Source organism: Dipteris shenzhenensis, chromosome 7, assembly GCF_047967505.1.
Source record: "Dipteris shenzhenensis isolate YYH24624 ecotype China chromosome 7, Dip_SZ_1.0, whole genome shotgun sequence".
NCBI lineage: Eukaryota > Viridiplantae > Streptophyta > Polypodiopsida > Gleicheniales > Dipteridaceae > Dipteris > Dipteris shenzhenensis.
Genome location: NC_141602.1, coordinates 21,659,985 through 21,680,815, shown reverse-complemented (window position 1 = coordinate 21,680,815; position 20,831 = coordinate 21,659,985). Strand labels below are relative to the sequence as shown.

The window sequence follows — 20,831 nt, the reverse complement described above, 5'->3', positions numbered from 1 at the left end:
ATGCCACCTTTGCATTAAATTTCCACTAAACCCACAATGTCATAAGGCCTTAGAATGCATTCCCATGTCTTCAAGCTTCTCCACGATTCTAGGCACCTTGCTTTCCTCTCTCTCTCTCTCTGTACTTCTGTGTCCAGATCATGCTTTTGTAATGCTTTTATTAGACACATCCACCTTCTTCAACTTGCTTTGCATGTCTCATCGCTCGTAGAGTTTTTTGGGAGGTTGAATAGAGATAAATGGTGGAGACCCACTAGAGAGACTCCTGAAATTTAGCGTCCCCTTGCAAAGTTGCTTAAAATCGGTAAATTACCGATGTTTTTTTGTTTTTTTCCTGCACTCACCCACCCATGGCCATCTGCAAGGGGCAGCTGCCAAGCAACAGCGAGACATCCTGAAGGATTCGAATACAGGCAGCTAGCTCAGGTATGCGAAGGTCCTACCACCTAAGCTATTGCCGATGACAAAAGCTTGCCTAAGCACTGCCCAATCTTGAGGGCTTTATAGACCACCCGAGGTCTCTTGTTGCTTGCCAACAAAAAAATGTTAAATAAGAAACTTCTAAATTAATATTATTGGTGGATAAGTCGATGCCCAATTTTGGCAGTATTTTGATGGACGCACGGTCAATGCCATGTTAGCCAGCAAAACAAACTTACTTGGGCAATTTGTAAACAAACTCCACGCACGGGCCACCATCCTCCTCCTCATGTGCTCATTGGTGGAGCAGTGCTCAAGCTTGGGCGCTTAGTGGAGTAATTTCAAAAGCTCTTGAGGTACAGGTCATTCGCATGCATGGCTGGCATGGCAAATATGCTTGGGCAGGCTGGCAAATGTTCCCCTGCTTGAATGCCACGATGTAGGTAGCGTTCCCTACTGTGCAGTCCTGAAATTTTGCCATTTCTGGTAGATTCCAAAGTGCAGAGACCATTTCTAGCATCGGGCATCCAAATGCCAGGGTAGAAACACAAGTTCTCTATTTCTAGTGAGGTGCAGGTGGCATCAATTTTCTAGGGGTTGTGCATGGGAACACCTCTCGCATGGGCTGAAAACAGCAAATATGCCGTTTGACCTCTTAGGCAGGGTTTGTGGCCATCCTTCCAAATGTGTGAAGGGCTGCTGGACCAATGAAGATCATGCACTTTACACATTGCAGACAACTTAGGCAAAAAAACTTGCGCGGTTGGATAAGACGGCTGCCGCCCTGCTATCCCACACATTGCAGACAGATCAGTTTTGAAAAAGTAAGACTAGCTCCTTGCGAGAGAGACCAGCCATTTGATCACCAGATGGACAGCAGACCTGATGGCCATCCAGCGACGGGCGAGGAAAGGGGTTAGGAAAAGAGACACGTGGCAAGCTGTGGGTGGGCCAAGTGGGCAGCTGACTTGTCTGAGCTCCTTCTTCTTCTCTACTCGAACTTGGAACGTCCCTTCATAAAAGAAAGCTTGTCTCAGGAAATTAGGGTTTTGGCTATGGCGGGCAAGCGTCCCCCATTCCCAGACGATACAGTCTTCTTCTCCGTCTACCCTCCCCCTGAGCTTCTTGGCGATGGCTATGGCGACTCAGACCTCCTCCGCCTCTCATCTGATTGCCTTGACATCGCCCTTCCTCTCGTCCATGGCTACATTTGGCAGCACCAGCCTTTCCACCTCCATCCCTCCTCCTCCCATAGCCCCTGCCCTTGTAGCCTTCCCCCTTCCACCCCCGACGACCAGCTTCCTCCTCCTCCCCCTTCCCTGCCGCTTCATCTTCACGGAAAGGTCAAATATGGCGACAACGTCGAGGACGAATGGTTCGTGGTTTATCTTTTGTTTGCCATCTCGCGGCATTTGCCTGCCCTCTCCATCCGAGTTTGGGACACCGACGGAGAGTTTTTGCTTATTGAGGCAGCTTATTCGATTCCGCGATGGTTGAAGCCCGAGAATAGCTGGAATCGTGTTTTTATACGACAGGATTGCCTTCACATTCTACCCTTGCCGACCTCCCCAGCTGAGCTCTACCACCTGCCTGTGACGCCATCTGTTGAAGAGGCTATTAAAGTATTAAGCAGCGGAGCCGTGCAGACTAGAGCAGCTGATTCAGTTCAGGAAGCTATCCAACGTCGATTGCGAAGCTTTGGTGAAAATTGCAAGAACAATATGCACGATGCAGTGTGCAGAGTTCCACTTCCTGTAGCTCAAATACTGGAACACGAGCCTCAGTTAGTTTCGTTAGCAGTTGAGGCCTTCTATGATCGTGATTTGGATTCTATGAAAGCTGCTTCACGAATGCAACAGTTTTTGCCAAATGGTCAGCATGCGGAAATGGTGGATGTGATCGTACGTATGTCTAGAGCCATGTATGCGCAACTTACACAACAAACCTTCCAAGCTCCTCGCTGCTATCCAATGCCTCCTTTTTCCGACCCTCGTTACAAAGAAGCAGAGCTGGGCATGAAGTTGTCTTGTGGCTTTGAGATGATGTACTGGGAGCGAAATGGTTCTGGGTCACAGGTTTCTGATGGACAGTCCCAAGGTAGAATGCAGGGGGAGATATTATCACACAAGGATGTAGGATGGCAAGCATTCCTGGCCAGCTTACAGCGGACTGGCTACTTTAGGGGCCTTCTGGAGGGATCAAAGGAATATCGTGAATTGATGGATCTTGCTAGGGCACGTTATCGACAGACAAGTCTGTTCTCGAGAGTGAGGTATTCTTCTAGGCTTCCTATTTGCATTTTTAGATTGTATTATAATCCGAAAACAATCTAAGCTGAATAGTTTAATTTATTTTCTTCTGACAGAGGATTACCAGTTAATTTATCCGATAGTTAGAAGCAGCTCAGAGAGGATATATATGACATATCCATATGCGTTGGATAATTTTCCTACGAGCTATTAGGTAATTTTCCTACGAGCTATTAGGCATTTATTCATGGAGCTCTATGGACTGCCACGTGTACAAATTGTTTTATATACATGTGTGACGTGGGCCGGTAAGCCTAAAATATATTTGTAAACGGGGCTGACATATTAGTATACAATCATAGATTGTACACTTGAATACAAGTTAGTGGGAATGTTGAGCTTCTGAAGGTATTTAATTATTTGGGTATAAAGTCAATGCTTAAATGTGGAGAATCTCCATTGTTGGGCATTAGGCCTATCGATAGATAAAGACCAGCATGCAGTCTTCAGGTTTAGAACACATATTTGATTGTCGAGGTGAAAATTCATTAGCCGCGGTTCATAGATGGATATATCTTGTTATGAACAGTGTGCACTGTTCCATCAGTGGGTCAATAGTTGTAACATAGGTTAATCAAATTCAGGGCCATGCAAATATATCAAAATAGATATCATTCTATGGATAGCCATTTTGAGAAAACTAATTCAAAATTGGTAAATGCAACAAGAAGTATTCTTGTCCTTTAGGTTTTGTACATTGTATGGCTTCATATTTTGAAATTTTTAACCCCAATCTTGGATCCAGAGATCTCCTCTTTGAATGCTCGGTCTCTCTTTGTCTCTCCGTCCTCAGTTAGCATCCAGGCTTCCACACCCCAGTAGTTAGTACGCACACTGCTAGTGAGAGAGGGAGGTAGATTTCTTGCCCATTACAGTTTTGCACAGTTCTATGCTACATTTTATGGCCAGCTTTACAGCTTCAGACAGTCCCTATTCAAGTGAACAAGGATGCACTAGCTGCAGCCACCTCAAGCCTTTTCTGAGCGCTCCATTCAGTCTCTAAATAGATACGTACATAGATCAGGGAACTGGTCTTTCATTGCACGCAATTCTTGGCTAGGTTGAATTCTCTGAAATTTTCGCTACAAGTGTCAAGAATGAGCGTGGTGCAGTCATCTTCCCTTCGGATTGGAGAGCTCTTGGAGACCAGAAACTGAAAGAATAGCCCTGTTGGAATATGTTGTAGGACGAATGATCTACTGACATAATACAGTGCTTTATTTTCCTAGTTTGTTTAGTTCTGCAGTCAATCAAAGTAGAATCGTTCTGCCAAGTTTGGTCTCAAAGTTTGTGAAGTATTGAGTGTTTGGTATCAACTCTACTGCTCAAAAGATTTGGGCCTCCCCAATCATCAAGGTTGGAACTTGGATGTCCTTTGCTTTATCAATTACCACACATGCACTGCACTGATATGCATATGTCGTGGTAGCCTTATCCTCTCTACTCTCCCTTGTACATTGTGTACAGCTTGATCTTGTTACATTATCTTAGACTCCCACCGACAATTTCCAGCAACAGGTCTCCGTCGTCCAGCATGTGTTGATGGTGGACAGAATCTGCTTCTATTGGGCTTGGCAATCACCAGATATCCGCTGTTATACAGTTCTTGGTTTCCATCAATGAAGGGGCTGAGCTATTACATGATACATCTTGGTCCCATTGAAGGGGCTAGATCTATAGGGATGATGCTATGCTGGGCTAATCATGGCTGGGGCTGTTGGGACTGTGGCCATGAAAGGACACTGTAGAAAGGAGCTATGGAAGCTGCATGGGCTGCTTAGGAAGAAGTTGATGTGGGAAGAAGAGACTGAGGCTGCTGGAGCTGAAGGCTGAGGGGCTGCCTTGGCTGCTGAGGTAGTGCTGCTTGCTGCTGATTGCACTTTCATTCTGAAGGCTCCTGTAACTGCCATTTCACAGACTGGTCTATAACTGCCAGTTCCAGAGACAGAATCAGTCTATCCACAGACCCAACTTGGTTTGTGACTTTACATACTGGATCTAAATCTATAAAAGGCTGCTGCAGATCCCTGATGCTGCTCTTGGAGTTTGGCAAACCCGGTGGCTGCCCTAGGGTTAGGCAGATAAATGCCTGTGACATCCCTTTCTGCTGAAAGTGGAACAGGGGGCAAGTATATAGACCGGCTGTACCTGTGATTCGAGAACAGGGAATTGGATGGCTGACACCTGACTGAAGGTCTCCAACAGGCCCAGCTTATATCACCAGATCCCATCTCTAGCTAACTTGGCATCCATCATCTTTCGCTACTTCCAATAGCACAAAGACTCGTGAAGGGTCATTGATAGATGGGCTACTAGCCCCAATTGGCTAACGATCTGCGATTAGTGTAACAGGCAAGGGAGCTAGCATACTCTCACTCTAACCCATTATCTAATTGTAGATGGGGAAGTGTGTACTGAACTGAAAGGCACATAAACTCATGTGCTTGCATATGTGAGTGTTTCACAGTGAATGCGGGATTGGGTTGCAACTGCCCCCTGCTCCGTAGACAGCATTAACTGTTTATTAACCGTTTGGCTGAGATACATCCATTACCCAAAAGGTTGAGAACACAACTATAGATGAAGAGCTGACCCTTCCTACAGGTTGAGATAGAGAGATGGAGTGTTTTTGGTGAAATTTCACAAATTTGGCAAAATTTTGTCGCCCCCGAGGAGTTTGGGGCGAATATATGGCTCCAAATAATGCCAAAGATTTGACTAAAATGAGAATTTATAGCCATTTTTTGACAAGTTGTCACCAAAAACTGAATTAGACTGCATTATACTAGGCAAAAGTATATGGAAAATTGTTGGGATGCACGAGAGCAGCAAAACAGGGATGGACATGAACAGTATATCTATTGCGGATTGTACAAAGTGAAAGTACAAGTCAACATAATAGCTAGCCCTGGTGTAAGACTAGGGTAGGACTAGAAGTCCTAATAGTTGTACGATGATTAACTGGCCTAACTGCCCCAAATGGCTAACTAGAACTAACTGTCCTAGTCCTACAAGGTATGTATGAACTGAAAGCTAACTAGAACTAAGTGTCCTAGCCCTACAAGGATATACCAGGGTCTAGATCTAACATGGGTTAGACTGACCAGCCCACCAGGGCCAGTCGGGTCAGTCAACTGACCTAGCAGGCCGACCAGTTGGGGTAGCCCCTCCTATAAAGAGGGCACTTGGCCATCTTGTATTTCACTGATTCCGTGGAGGTTTCCTCAAACGCAGAGTTTTTCCTGAGGTCTCTTGCGCAGTCCACTCCTTGCAATTGCAGTTTACTGCTGTCTCAGTCGCATATCTGCTCTCTCTTCTCTTTTCGCATATTTCGCTGCACTTTGACAACCTGACTGGGTCAACCAGACTGGTCGGGTCACCCAACCTGGTTGGTTGGCCAAATCGGGCCCCAATCCTGTCTGCACTGGCTGGCCAAATCTGACCCTGGTAATCCACCAAACCAGCCCTTAATCCCAGGCTTACGAACAGTCCTTCACCCAGCCTTTAACCATGGCAATGTGCCCTGGCTTAACCCCCAACTAGCCTGCAGATACAGTGAGAAAGGATCAATAATCTACACATCTCACTGAGTGGGAACACCCACATAGAAGCCCTCACTTTCTAATATAGAGATTGGAGATGACCAATGTCAACACCCTCTCTCAGCTCTTGGATGTTGAATCAAACCTAGTTCACCAAGCAGTTGTGGTAGAGGCAAAAGGCCAACAACATATCTCCATCCAAGATCTTTTTATGGACAAAATGGTACTTGACCTCGATGTGCTTGGTCCGGGAATGAAACACCGGATTCCTAGCAATTGCTATATGACTTTGATTGTCATTTTGGATGCCGGTAGGATCTTTCTACTGGAACGCTATTTCTCCAAGTAGCCTCTGAAGCCATACCACCTGGCAGCAGCTGCGCACATAGCCCAATACTTGGCCTCAGTTGATGACAAGGCCATGGTAGGCCTGCGGAACCAAGGGTAAAACAATGACCGGTTGTCGACTGCCTCGTGTCTGGTATCTCTTCTCTGATCGGAGTCGCTCCATCCTCGAAGCTAGATTCTTGGTTTCTTGCATCATAAAACAGTCCAGGATCCTTTGCACCCTGTAGATACCGTAAGATCCGTAATCCTGCATCCCATTGTGTCTTGAGAGGAGTTTGCATGAAGGAGCTTGACAGTTGCACTGGAAAGATGACGTCCAATCGGGTGTTGAGCAGCCAGATCAATGAGCCGATGAGCTTCTTGTACAATGATGCATCCTCCCGCTCACGAGTCACAGGGATCATGCTGGGACAGCTTGGTGTTGGGAGACTTACAGCTTTCCATGCCAAATGCTCATGATTATACGCTGTTGGGACCCAAAACACCCCCTCTTGTCTGCCATATCTTGAAGCCCAAGAAAAAATGGAGAAGACCCCCTCGTAGCAATATGCTCCACATGGCTGCCCATCAAGGTGAGATCATCGACATACAAAATGATTACGGTAACCAAGCTTTCTCCCTTGAGAAATACAACTTTCGATCAGCCACGGATCAGCCAAGGATCTCCTAAACCTCTTCCGTAGGAAGAAAGCATCGATTTTTTGGTTCCAAGCCCGAGGATCTTCCCCTTAACTTGTACACCATACCCTGTGAATTAGGACCCTGAAAGCCTAGAGGCTACTCCACATACACCTCCTGATGCAGGTCACCATTTAAAATTGGGACACATCTGGCTTCTTACCAAAGTATGCCTGAAAAGGAGTTACCTCTGGAACTGCAATCGTTGGAGACCGGTTGAACGTATGTGCCACCGTTTGTGAGTTCCTCCCCCCAAGAGAGCGGGGAAGATTACGATGCTCCAGCATCATCCTTTCCAGCTCCCCTATGGCCCGGCTCTTCCGTTTTACCACTTCGTTCTCGAAAGGAGTCCCTGTATTTGAAAGCTCCCTCCAAACACCCTTTTTACACAAAATCATTAGAAAGCATGGAGCAGAATTCTCCTCCTTTGTCAGCTCGTAGAGCCTTCATGGACAATCTGGATTCCTTCCACCAGGCACACCATTCTCGGAATTGTGTAAAGGCTAGGTCGTTATACGCCAGAAAGACACCCAAGTAAACCTGCTGAAATTATCAACCAGCAGCATAAAGTAGTGAGCTCCACCTAGAGTGGTGGTTTGCATAGGTCTACAAAGATCCCTGTGAACCATGTCTAGAGGTTGTGAAGCCCACCTAGTAGCCTGCTTTGGAATGACGTTCCCTGTGTTGCTTCCCTCGGATGCAGAAACTACGTCGTCCTTGCTTGCTGCCCACATTGGGCAAGCCATCCACCATGTATTCAAGAAAGGCTCGCTGCAGCGTATCCACATTCAGGTGACCATATGGAAAGTGCCATAAGTCACCAAGAGGGGTACCTATGATAGACGAGAGAGGAGAGAGCTTGTAGATTCTGTTGTCCACCTGGTCTGGCATATGACTTTGTCCCGTTTTGCCACAAAATTTTCTTCAAACTCTACACGCTTCCCATTTTTACAAACTTAATGAACTAACAAACGGAAGCTGAGTGAAGGAACACACAAACACTTCCCCTCCTTGCCATCCGGAATGATCTCTAGCTTTCCCTCTCTTAGAACTGGAATAGTGGAACTGTCTTGGATTGAAGGTGTTGCTTGACTTCTACCAAAGGTCTTTGAACACCTCACGAGATGGTGTCATGTGCCTGGAAGCTCCACTATCAAAATTCCCGTGAGTCACCAACTGTGAGAGTAGTTGCAGCTTTGTCATGAAGCTTCTGAGTGCACTCCCTCCAATAATGACCCTTTTGGCCACAATTGTTACACGTGCGCTTTGCCTTGAAGGCATCTCTCTCTCAGCTTTGGACTACTTCTCTGAGGATGTGGATGGAGAAGAGTTCCATTTACCCTTTCCTTTGTTCTTGTTCCGTCCTTGCACTTGCGTGGCGGCCAAAGCTTCCGACCCTACGCCTTGTGGAGGGTTCTGAAAATGCTCCTTCTAATCAAGAGCCATGGGCACAATCTCCTCCGACGTGAGAGTGTTCAGCCTCCTACTGTGATGAGGGAAGAATAAAATGCTGAATACTGTGAAGAGAGACAGGACAACAGCATGCTGGCCATGTCCTCTGAAGAGATCTCCTTCCCTGCTTGAAAGTCTTCTTGCTGAACTGCCTAGAACTTATTGATGCTTCCGCATGCCTGTTGACTTTGCCGGGTTCAACACGCGCATCTGGACTTCCAAGGACACATGCTTCATCAGGGAGGCCCTGTTGTAGATGGACACCAGATGATCCCGAATCTCTTTTGCCAGCGTCATGTGCTTGGCATGGTCGATTACTTGAGGAGTACAATTCATAAAAATGAATGAACAACAAAAAATGAGCATTGAGCTGATCCCACAACTGTGCCAAGGTCGTCGCCTCACCTCGCTCAAGAATGCCAAGGTGCTCTGCATTTGGGCCTGGCCTTACAATTCCAACAAGCCAAGTCGTATGACTGCAAGACTGATTCCATCATGACCTTCCATACTCCGTAGTTGTTGCCATCCAACTGACGGTCTACACGAAATATGGGAAGAACCAGGACCTTCACTGACTTCCTAGCCATCTCCAATAGACTTGCCATCTCAGGGTCGGAAGCTTGCTCTATGAAAGCGAGGGTGGGTGGAAAGAAGAGAAGGTAGGGTGGGGTGGGAAAGGAGAAGAGAGGGTGGGTGGGAACGAAGAAAGAAAGAAGAGGCTGCTACAGCAACACCTGCTTCAAAGAATCTTCGTCTTCCTTGCTGTCCACACCTGCAACACACTTGCTTCAGCAAGTTGCCTTCTTCCTAAACTGTCCACGCTTTCCAACACCTTCATCAATGGTTCTTCTTTTGCACGGACCGTCTATGCCTTCAGAAAGCAGGAGCACCTTCTTTTGCCCCATACGCTCTTTTGATCCAAAGCTTTACACGACCTTGTGCTCCGATACCTTGTCACCTGCAGCAGAACATGCGAAGAGAGCAGATATGTGAACTGAGACAGCAGTGAATTGTGATTGCAAAGAGATGGAACTACGCAAGAGACCTCAGGAAAAACTCAGCATTTGATCTGAGAACCTCTCCACGGAATCAGTGAAATACAAGAGGGCCAAGTGCCTATTTAAAAGGGAAGCTGTCTGTGCCGGTGGATCTGCTAGGTCAGTCGACTGACCCGATTGGCCTTGGCAGGCTGGTCGTTGTAACCTGTCCTGACTAGGTCGGTTCTGGTCGGTTTAACCCAACCAAATTGGTCGGGTCACCCGAACTGGTTGGGCCAAATCTGGCCCTAACCGTGTCTGCACTGGCTGGCCAAATCTGACCCTGGTAAGCCACCAAACGAGCCCTTAACCTAGGATTATGAATAGTCCTTCACCTAGCCTTTAACTGTGGCAATGTCCCCTGGCTAAACCCTGAGAGAGGATGAATATTCTGGGCGGGCACACCCACATAGAAGCCTTTATTCACTAATATACAGACAGGAATGATCAAGTTTAACATAACAAACCCCCTCCATGGTATGGTTGAAGTACTCTGGAAACATCATTGAGATACATGGAATGTATGCCACAGTTGCACATGTTCATCAAAAAGGATATAGCAACATATGGAAGTACAAGGATTACAATATCACCTAACAAATGGAACATAAGACAAGTGAATATCTCCTGCTAATGGTGGTTCTCTGATGTAATGATACTGAAACTAATGTGCTTAGTGCGTGCATGAAACATAAAGTTGAGTGCAATGGCCAAAGCTCTTTGATTGTCAGCGTAGATAGTGTTGGAAATGTCAGACCAACATCAAGATCTGCAAGTGGTTCCTGGAGCTCTTTATCTTCCACAATAGCTATAAAGCTGCCCTGTATTGAGCTTCATAGCTAGAAGTAGCATCTGTGGGCTGCCTTTTGCTGAACCAAGAAATACATGAAGCTCCAAGCCTAAAATAGCTGCCACTATTTGACAATCCAGTGTCATAACATCCTGCCCATTCACTGTCTATAAATGCATGCAGAGTAAGTGAAGAATTTGGACCATAAAGAAGGCCCAAGGTTTGAGTGCCTTTTAAGTACACCTGAAGACGTGTTTCATCGCTTGCCAAATGCTATGTACTGGGACTACTTATAAATCTACGTGACTGGGAAACATCATGCTGAAGATCAGGCCTTGTGTGACACAAATATATCAAGCATCCAACAGCCTGCTCATAGAGAGTGACATCAAAAGGCTCAGCAACATCTTCCAAGGAGAAACGGAACCAGGTGCTAAAGTTCCTCAAATTGAAATCTCGATAGAGCTATCCAATGTATGTTGATTGACTCGTCATAATACCCCCTCAACATAAGCAAACTGAATTTCAAGGTAGCAGTGAAGCTGGCCTAAGTCTGTCATTTTAAGTGCTGATGCAGCATCAATCATCCTTAAAATTTATAATATGTTGGAGTAGAAGGTCCAGTCAAAAGCATAGGGTTAATATAGTATAAAAATCAGCAAGTTTGCATCACGCTTGTGGACATAAAGAGTGTTCTTTGTAGGACTGTTTTGAAAACCGAGTCTTAGAAGATGACCATGTATCTTGGCATACCAAGCCCAGGGTGCTTGCTTTTGTGCGAGTGGCATACATATCCTTTGATCTCAAAACCAGGAGGCTGAGTGACGTACACCTCCTCATGCAAGTCGCCATAAAGGAAAGCCATTTTGATATCTAGTTGATGCACGTGCCAATGGTGATGGCCTGTAATAGCAATGACACACTGATAGTAGTAATGTGTGAAGAAGGTGCAAATGTCTCTGCCTTGCTGCTGAGCATAACCTTTTGCAACAAGATGGTCTTTGTAGCGGTAAACACTGCCATCAGATTTCCTTTTGGATTCACATACCCACTTAATGCCTATAGCACACTTGCCTTCAGCCAAGTAACACGATTCCCAAGTGCCATTGTGATGTCAGCTGTAGGAATCAAAGCAACCTCCACTAAGTGTCCTTGCATGTGACGAGAAGCTGCTCTTGTGCAGGCAGACAAAGGCTCCTTGTTTGATGTCCTTTAATGCTTCTAACAGCCATCTAGGGGCTCATTTTTGTTGCTTATAACAGCCCTCTGTTTGGTCATTGCTTGTTCTTATGGTACCCTGGGGGAATTCAGGCTGAATTTCAGGATCTTTTTGTGGCTGCAAGTCACATGCTAGTTGTCATGTGCATGGTGTACCTAGGGTTGGATAGCAGGTTAACGTGGGTTACAGGATAGCAAAGGGCTGGATGGCTATTTTTAGCCGAGATTGCTATATATAGAGATTGATTCATATATAGTGCTCGCTTTATATGGAGGGAGCTATTCATAGCATTGTGCTATCTATAGCGGGTTTCCTTCTATATAGAGGGAGGGCTAGTGCTATTGTGTAGATCGGTTGAGCGCTCCTCAACTGATGGATGGGGCTTGGACCCAGGCCGGGACTCTAGCCATCTACATGGCGGATCATAGGTGGTGTATCGAAGGTCCTCTGGACGGGCTCAGGTGGTATGGGACGCCTGGGTTAGATACGGTCCTATGGATGAGTCGAGTTGTAGCCCATGTGCTCGGGGGTGGTCGGGAGGATCGAGGCACCTGTGCTATGATTCTGGTTGTATTGAGGACGAGATTCTAGGTCAGTGATAGGGTCAGATCTTGCGGGGTCGTGTCACTAGTGGCTGAGTTTGAGTCTCCAAAGACTTATCAAAGTGTGAAGCAGACTTGAACAAGGGAAGCAATGTATCAAAAACATTAGAAGCAACGATTGTTGGCTGTTTTTGACAGTCCAACAATGACATAACTGAATTTTCAGCAAAGGTAAAATCTCTACTGATAATAATCTTTTGAGTACTTGGCTGGTATATACCATTTTGTTGTGATCTGTATGGCACTGTACATTGATGAATTATTACCACGAGATGCTACAAAATTAACAAACTCTTGGGACATGTATTCTCACCCCCCCATCAGTATGGGCTTATGTCCACTTTCATTCTTAGCCATAGGAAGAAATTGTTTGCCATAGTTAAGATGTTCAAAATGCTCTCTGTTCCTAACACGTTTTTCCCCTTTATTTTTGGGATAGAGGAACCTACTACCATAGGGTACTCCCGTAATGGCCTTGATTTTAATTCCAATGTATTACTAATGTTTTGCTAGCAAGTGCCAGCTAGTTTTGAAATATGTATTCCATGTTGAGGAGAAAATAAAGCACAGAAATATATGAAATAGATAAAAGAATGCAAAGCACGGCACATGCAAAAGGTAAAGACAGAAGCATTTACGTTTTATTGTGCTTGATCTCATTAAGGCCTCATAAGCTGAAGACTCACAATGAGTTACTGGCAATGTCTTGTTGCAGCACAGCTATAAATGCTCCGATTCAGCGTATAAAAGAAATTCTGGCGCTACCACATTCAATGCAAGAGTTTGCAAGCTCACAAGAATTGAAAAGTGATGATGATTTGTGGCTCTACCAAGGAGAAGATGATCTAAAGAATGCTATGCTTGAAAGGCAGAAGGAAATGGATATGTATGAGTCTGAAAGAGCAAGGTGCAAAAAACATGACCTTCATGTAAACTATGATGTAGGCTCCTCACAGACTAATGAAACAGCAGAGGACTTCAATACTGATGATGTGGCAAAAAGTGTGCACTCCTTCATCAACAACATATCAAGCTTTGAAGGAGCAGAGCTTCCTGGTGATGAGTATGTACATATATGAATAGTTTCTTTGTGTGCGTTCTTCCCTATTTCTTCTTTCTTCAAGCCTTTCTTGTCCTTCATGGTGCTTGGCGTTGAACTATGGAATGATGCAGTTTATTCTTTTGCTTTTGTGGTTAGATTACCTCTCTGCAGAATCTGCCTTCTGTTCATAGTAGGGAATATACGTAATTTCTACACATAAAATAAAAGAGAAAATGAAAGAGAAGAAAAAAGAGGTAAACAAAAACAAAAGGAAGACATACTTAGCAAGCAAAGCAACACTTATGTCGTCATCAGTGCCTAAGCATAAGCAGCTATACTGGGTTTCTAAAGACCCGCGGAGTCTCTTGGGCAAACCCAGTTGCTTACTAAAATACGCCAAATAAACAAAAGAGAAAGGAAACAAGAAATAAAGAAGAAAGGAAGAAGGTGACTAAGCAAAAATAAACAAGCAAGTTAAGAAACATAATCTTCCAAAAAACAGGAATAAAATCTCTCTCTCTCTCTCTCTCTCTCTCTCTCTCTCTCTCATTTAAAACATAAAAATATAAATGGACCCTTTACACTTACATTCCTAACTTAGAAAGCACAAGCATACTCAATCAAACTCTCTTTTGAAACTTAAAGAAAAACGGGCTATTCTTCAATCATTCTAAACATACCTAAGGCCAATGCACCATAGACTTCATATCTGAGACAATGTGTACTTTTTTCATTATTTTCCTTGGATTACACCTCTTGTGTAATAGTTAAGTGATCAAATTACTACATAGTAGGGAATACTTTTTTGCATATGAGCTTTGATGTTTAGAGGTGAATGTGAGATTTTACACACCATTTTTCTATGTCTCAATGAGCACTGACACATTATCTTCATGTGGATATTTTGGTTCAAAACGTTCAAGCATATAGTCAGTGTGCTGTTATGGGTAGAGTACATAACTGTTGCTTGGTGATGCGTACTTAGTTTAGGGTTGAACGATGAAGAAGTATTTTGACTGTTTTAATTAAAGTGGCACATGATCTTATTGTGCTGCTTTGTGTAGTGATGAAACTAAGGATGATGACGAGCATATTTCTATAAGGATGGAAGATTTTATGAAGGAGCTCAAATCAGCTTTTGGCTCAAATGTGGAGTCACTCCAGTCAAAGAAAGGAGAAGAGTTCATGGATACGTCTTCTTCAGACTTGGATTTTGGTATGCTCTTTGATATCTTTAAAGCGCTGTAATTTCAATTTGAGTAATGCTGTTTGTGATTACAGCGCGCCCCCTCTGCCCTCCCACCAGCGCGCCCCCTCTGCCATTTTGCCTCCTCCCACCTTCTCCTCTTCTCCCGCCTCTCCCGCCTCCTTCCATTTCTTCATTCCTTCCTCCTCCTCCTCCCCTTGCTCCCTCCTTCCTCCCCCTGCCCTCTCCTTCTCTCTCCTCCGCCTCTTCGCTTCGTCCCTTTTTCATTTGCCTCCCTGCAGCGGGAGCACTCGTGTTTGTTACGGTGAAAGAAAATCTTGGTGGTGACCTTTGGTATGGCCAGAGGGGCTCTATGGGAGCACCCTCGACTCCCACAGCCGTTAAGGTTCTTCTTTCCCCAGCTGACAAGCAACAGGTACATCAAGCAGTCCAGTCCCTCCAGGACAAGGCGCTTGTGGACAGAATTGTGAGCCTCACGCCTACACGGAGACAGGTGCAAGAGTGGATCCAGGCGAGCTTGACATTAGAGGGTGACTACATCCAGGAGGTCACCATTTATGGACAAGGTGTTTTCCTCACCCAGTTAAGCTCCCCTGACACCGCCTCGACACTTGTGGAGCAGAGCTCCATTCTCCTTGGCCCGCACCTTGTCTACCTCTTTCCTTGGTATCATGGGTTCACAGTGGAGGTCATGGATACGACACACCATGTTCCACGGTTTTCGGTTACACTCCGCTTCCTAGGGCTCCCCAAGGAGTATCGGGTCATCCTCCCTTCCATGGGCCGGGCATTTGGCACAGTGCTCGAGTCCCCGCCAGAGACGGCTGCCTCCGTCCTAGTAGATGATGGAGTCTCTAGGATCAGACTGGTGGTGGAGAGCCCGGAGTCCCTCCCAGAGCTGATCTTTCTTGAGACCTTGGAAGGGGGCACACTTCGCCAGAGGGTGGAGATCTCCGGGCTACCAAGCCAGTGTCTTCGTTGCAGACAAATAGGTCACCTCGCCAGAGATTGCCCTCGTGGCCACCCTCGTGTGCCTCCCCCCCTCCTCCACAGAGTAGGCAAAGTCAGCAGGCCCGAGTTCAGCGCCCTCTCAGGCAGGAGCAGTAGGAGTCCCAGACCCCATGGGTTATCCCCTCAGAAGGGAACTGGACACAGATTAAAAAGAAAAAGAAACCAAGCAAGCAGGCGCGCAGACGTCGCAGACAGAGGGCCAACCGTAGGGAGAGGGACAGGGTTGACCGAGAGGCCTCGAAAGAGGAACAGCAGGAGTCACCTTCCCCAGCAGTAGAGGCCACCGTCCATCCAGTCGATCCTCCAGCTTTGGAAGTTCAGCCTCCACACCCACCCTTGCAGCAGCAGAGAGCCCCAGGAGCTTCAGATGCGGCAATGGCGGAAGCCGCAGCCGCTAGCCCAATGAGGGCCGTGAAGGAGCCGATCCAGAGCCCCGGTGAGCCTGATTTGCAGGGGGGGCCTGTGGTTGCCCTTTTCCCTCCTCCTCCCCCTCTCCCCCCCCCCCCCCCTCCCCCTTCTCCTCTTCACTTCCCTCTTCCTCCCCAGGGTTCCCCCTGCCCCCTCCCCCCCCCCCCCCCCCCCCCCTCACTCCCCCCTTCTATGGTTACCCTCATTACCCGCCCCCCATCCTCTGTCCGCCGCGTCCCTATCTCTCACTCTCCTGCCATCCCCCTCTCCGCTTCAGTAGCAGCCTCTTCCGCTTCGACACCCCTGCCATCAGGCAAGGGAACGACGATGCCTCCTTCTACTTCCTCATCGCAGCATCAGGCCCGCTCAGAAAGGGATCCTAAGGGACGAGGCTCGTCTTCCCGGCCAGCAACTCCCAACTTTCAGCCTGGGCGTCCCTTGCGGCGGGACTTCTGGAGGTTAGAACTCTGGAACTATCCAGAGATTCCGGACTCATACCCTCCATTGGAGGTCACGCTCATGGTCCTTCAGCCCCGAAAGGGGGATTCGATCAGTGCAGTGGGATCTCAGACACACCCTATTTGGAGATTTTCGTTTGCCTCCATAGGATTGGAGAAGTGGTCCCCGGAGGTGTTTGATGCTATTTTGGGTAATCAGATTATGCTCATGATGGACGAGTGGATGGGACCACAGGGACTAGATCTTTGGTACGCCCATGGCGCAGAGGTGAACTTTCAGCTGAGCTTCACGCACGAGGAGCCAGTGTATGGTTTGGTGACAGGAGTTATCAGATTGCCGATGGAGGCAAAGGTGGAGCATGCACACTTATGGCCCCTCCAGACGTGCGTCGAATTGCTCGGGGTAGAAGCCTCCTTCATGATGAAGTGGGCACGGAAGGCACGGAAGATCTGTATTGAGCCGGTATCCACCCTAGTACGACTCCGCACAAACACTGACTACTCGCCCTCCAAACCCCCGGCAAAATCATGGAGGCCATCCTCTGGTGGTTCTAGTGATGCCCTATAGGCCATGGTATGAGCCTTGTAGGCATAAATAAAGACACTTATAGTGTTAGTGTCTTTTAGGCCACATAGGACACTTAGTCCTATGTGACACCTAGGACACTTAGTCCTAGGTCTAGGTACTTGTACCTTGTACTCCTTTGTTTTTTATTATCTAACTTTGACGTGACGGCAAAGGCGTTTATCATCGACTCTTTTGCTACCTGCACTCTCTCTCTCCTAAGTGATCCTACAATGGTATCAGCCCAGCTTTGCTTCTTGTGCCTCTTGTCTGTATTGTCCGTACAGTCACGTACGGATATTGTACGTTTCTTGCAGCTGCCCGTACATTTGTTGTAACTGAGTATGTACTTGCGTCGTCGTACAAATCTGGACGTGCACTCAATACTGTGCCGTACTGTACTTCATTGCGATGTGTTCCGTACTAGAGCCACCGTACAGATCGGTACCTACATCGTCGTACTGTCCGTACTGATCGTATTGCACTACGTACATCTTCCATACCTGCACATGGGAGCCTCTGTACAACTGTAGTACTTCAGATCTCGGTACAACGTACGGTTGTACAACCGTACAGTCGCACACCGTACATCGTATGGTGTACTTGATCTGGTACTTGAGCTGTCCGTACAGCTAGTACTTCTCTCGAGATCTCCGTACATGTTTTGCACGTACAAAGTCACATTCAGGACATTGGTAATTTTTGGGGCTTTCAGTTCATTTCACCTTCTTTGGTTGCAATTTCTTGCAAGAACATTGGGGCTTTGGAATTTGGTCTGCAATCTCTTGTTGTTTGCAATACATTGGGAGAGATTGGAGAACATTGAGTCACATTTGCAGGACATTGAGTCAGATTTTCAGACATTGAGTCTTTTCTGCAAGACATTGAGTCAGATTCGCATACATTGGGTCACATTTGCAAAATTTCAGCAAAATTTGGGGCTTTTCTGTATTTGCCCTCTTTCTGGCCTATTTGCCCTCAATAAATTTGGGGCTTTTGCCAGATTTGCTGTTTTTGCAGTGAACATTGCTTGCTACAGTTACATTTGGGTCAGATCTGCATTTGCCCTTTGATTTGGGTGAGAAATTTGCAGATATTTGCTGTCATTTTTGGACAGCCAGCTTTTTGCAGTGATAGCCTTGAGGCTTTTGGGTTTTCAGGTCTTTTTCAGGGTATCACATTTGCTATGGCTGGGAACAATCAAGATTTATTTGGAGTTCTTCGTGAAGATGATAAGTTGGATGGCACCAACTATCCGATGTGGTCTTATCTCATGAAACATATTCTAGTTGCAAAGCATTTGTGGAATATTGTTTCTGGGGCTGATCTGAGGCTATTGTCTACACGACAGCCAGAGTGCTTTGGCCATTGCGTGTAACTCAGTGTTTCATGTGTGTACCAAGCATATTGAAGTTCACTATCATTATGTTCGGGAGCGGTTGTCAGCAGGAGACATAGAGTTGTCCTATCTTCCCACAGAGGACAACATAGCATATATGTTTACAAAGACACTTCCTCGTCCCAAGTTCGAAGTCTTTCGACAGGCTTTACACTTGGTTCCCTTTGTTACATGATCTGACATCCCTTGTACATTCATAGGTGGCTATATCCTTTTGGATGAACATGTGCCACCATGACCAGAAAATACCAGGTATTTTGAGACGTTTCCAGAGTACTTCAGCCCATCCCATGGAGGGGGGTTTGTAGGCCATCCTCTGGTGATTCTAGTGATGCCCTATAGGCCATGGTATGAGCCTTGTAGGCATAAATAAAGACACTTATAGTGTTAGTGTCTTTTAGGTCTTTTAGGCCACATAGGACACTTAGTCCTATGTGACACCAAGGACACTTAGTCCTAGGTCTAGGTACTTGTACCTTGTACTCCTTTGTTTTTTATTATCCAACTTTGACGTGACGGCTAAGGCGTTTATCATCGACTCTTTTGCTACCTACACTCTCTCTCTCCTAAGCGATCCTACAAATCACACAAGGCAATCTTTCTAGGACAGGCACCCACTCACAGGAGAGCCTTGTTCCCGACTCCCCCATCCTCATGAGTTGGACCATAGCGAGCTGGAACGTACACGGGCTCCATGACCGTGTTCGTAGTCAGCCGCAGTACTTGATGCTCTGGTAGGAGTTGCAGAGGGCAGTCGTAGGGCGGGTAGTGGACATCCTTATGATTCATGAGCACATGTTTTCAGCAGCAGAAATCAGACGACGCCATCACCTTCTCCCAGGGAGAGGTCCAGAGGAGTGGTCTCTCGCAGTAGTACGGAGCGGAGGGGTTTGCATCTCAGTCTCACAGACTTTGGCTTCAGAGGTCTACAATCAAGGCGAGCTCATTCTAGGACGGGCAGTTTGGATGGGAGTTTGGACGAGAGAGTCCAGGATTGGAATTCTGAACGTGTATGCCCTAGCGTGTAGACAGCATCGCCCGGCCTTTTGGAGGAGGCTGTTAGAGTGTCTTCCGGATGTTGATTCTTGGATTGTTGGAGGGGACTACAACAACTTGGAGTTTAAGGAAGACAAGCAGGGTGGCGCCTCATTCTCAGAGATGGTAGAGCATAGCACGTAGGAGCTGTTCATTTTCATGATCAGTGGCAGAGACCCGTGGAGAGAGCCAGAGTTCAGCAGGACTCCTGGTAGCCTTCTCTTCTCCTTTGGACAGAGGAGACACGATGGATTGCTCGAGAGATTAGACCGCTTCTATGTTGGGGACTGGGCATTACACAAAGGCGGTTCTACCGAGATTCTGGCAAGTACCACGATGTCCGACCACTCTCAAGTGGTACTTCACTTGGATCAGCCCTGTCGAGGTCTCCCCCAGAAGGGGGTCCGCATTCCAGAGGACCTCTTGCAGGACGAGGAGATTCAGTAGGTCATGGCTGAGATCTGGGAGCACTCAGAGATGGCACCGAGTGAGGGTTGGGCTGCGTGGGTGGCCGATGCGATTCAGAGGAGCAGTGTGGAGCTGCAGGCTCACGCCCTTAGGTAGAGGAGGATCCTTCAGAAGCGAGAGCGGGCTTTGAGGAGAGACCTCGCCTCCATCGAGAGGCTCAGGGAGCAGGACTCAGTTTCTCAGTGGCTTAGTGACAGATTGGAGAGCGCTCGTCTCGAGCTTCAAGACACAGAGCTGCGGCGGGTTGAGTTCTCCTACCATTCCTCCCCGGCCCGATGGATACAGCAGGGGGACAAGATGACAAAGCAGTTCTTTCAGATCACTGGGTCCCGATCAACCGGCACACAACTACAGCGTCTTCGGGACTCGCAGGGCATCATGCACATTGACTCGCAGGAGATTCTTGACATGGCCACCGAATTGTATAGCCAGCTCTTTCAGATAGAGAGGATGATCCTAGTTGGTGTTGTGGCCCGAGAGCTAGTTTGGGATCATGTTTTGATAGTAGTCTCGTGGGACTTATGCAGCAGACTTGAGGAGCCTTTCACAGATGAGGAGCTCTGGGAAGCCCTCAAGGCTCTCCCGACCCAGAAGTGCCTGGGGGAGGATGGCTTGACTCCGGCCTTCTTTCGGAACTTCTGGGAGATTATCTCTAACCCCTTCCGTTTAGCTTGCCAAGAGATTTTCGACACAGGCCTTCTCCCTCAGTCCTTGTGCAGGGGGTGGATCTGTTTCATCCCGAAAGGGGGAGATAGGTCAAATATTCGATAGTGGAGGCCGATCACTCTGCTTGATATTGCATACAAGATTCTCGCCAAGGTCTGGAGTTTGTGGTTACGGC

General features: G+C 47.0%; 1 protein-coding gene across 1 annotated transcript in view; it reads left to right on the top strand.

Moving 5' to 3' along the window:
• The first annotated feature begins 1,438 nt into the window (after positions 1-1,438).
• Positions 1,439-20,831, top strand: part of LOC147900091 (suppressor-like protein) — a 41,359-nt gene continuing 21,966 nt past the window's right edge. The window contains exons 1-3 of the mRNA XM_087377497.1: positions 1,439-2,692; positions 13,113-13,460; positions 14,504-14,655. Coding sequence (XP_087233623.1) covers positions 1,476-2,692; positions 13,113-13,460; positions 14,504-14,655 — 1,717 coding nt within the window. The 5' untranslated portion in view covers positions 1,439-1,475. The remainder of the gene's footprint in view (positions 2,693-13,112; positions 13,461-14,503; positions 14,656-20,831) is intronic.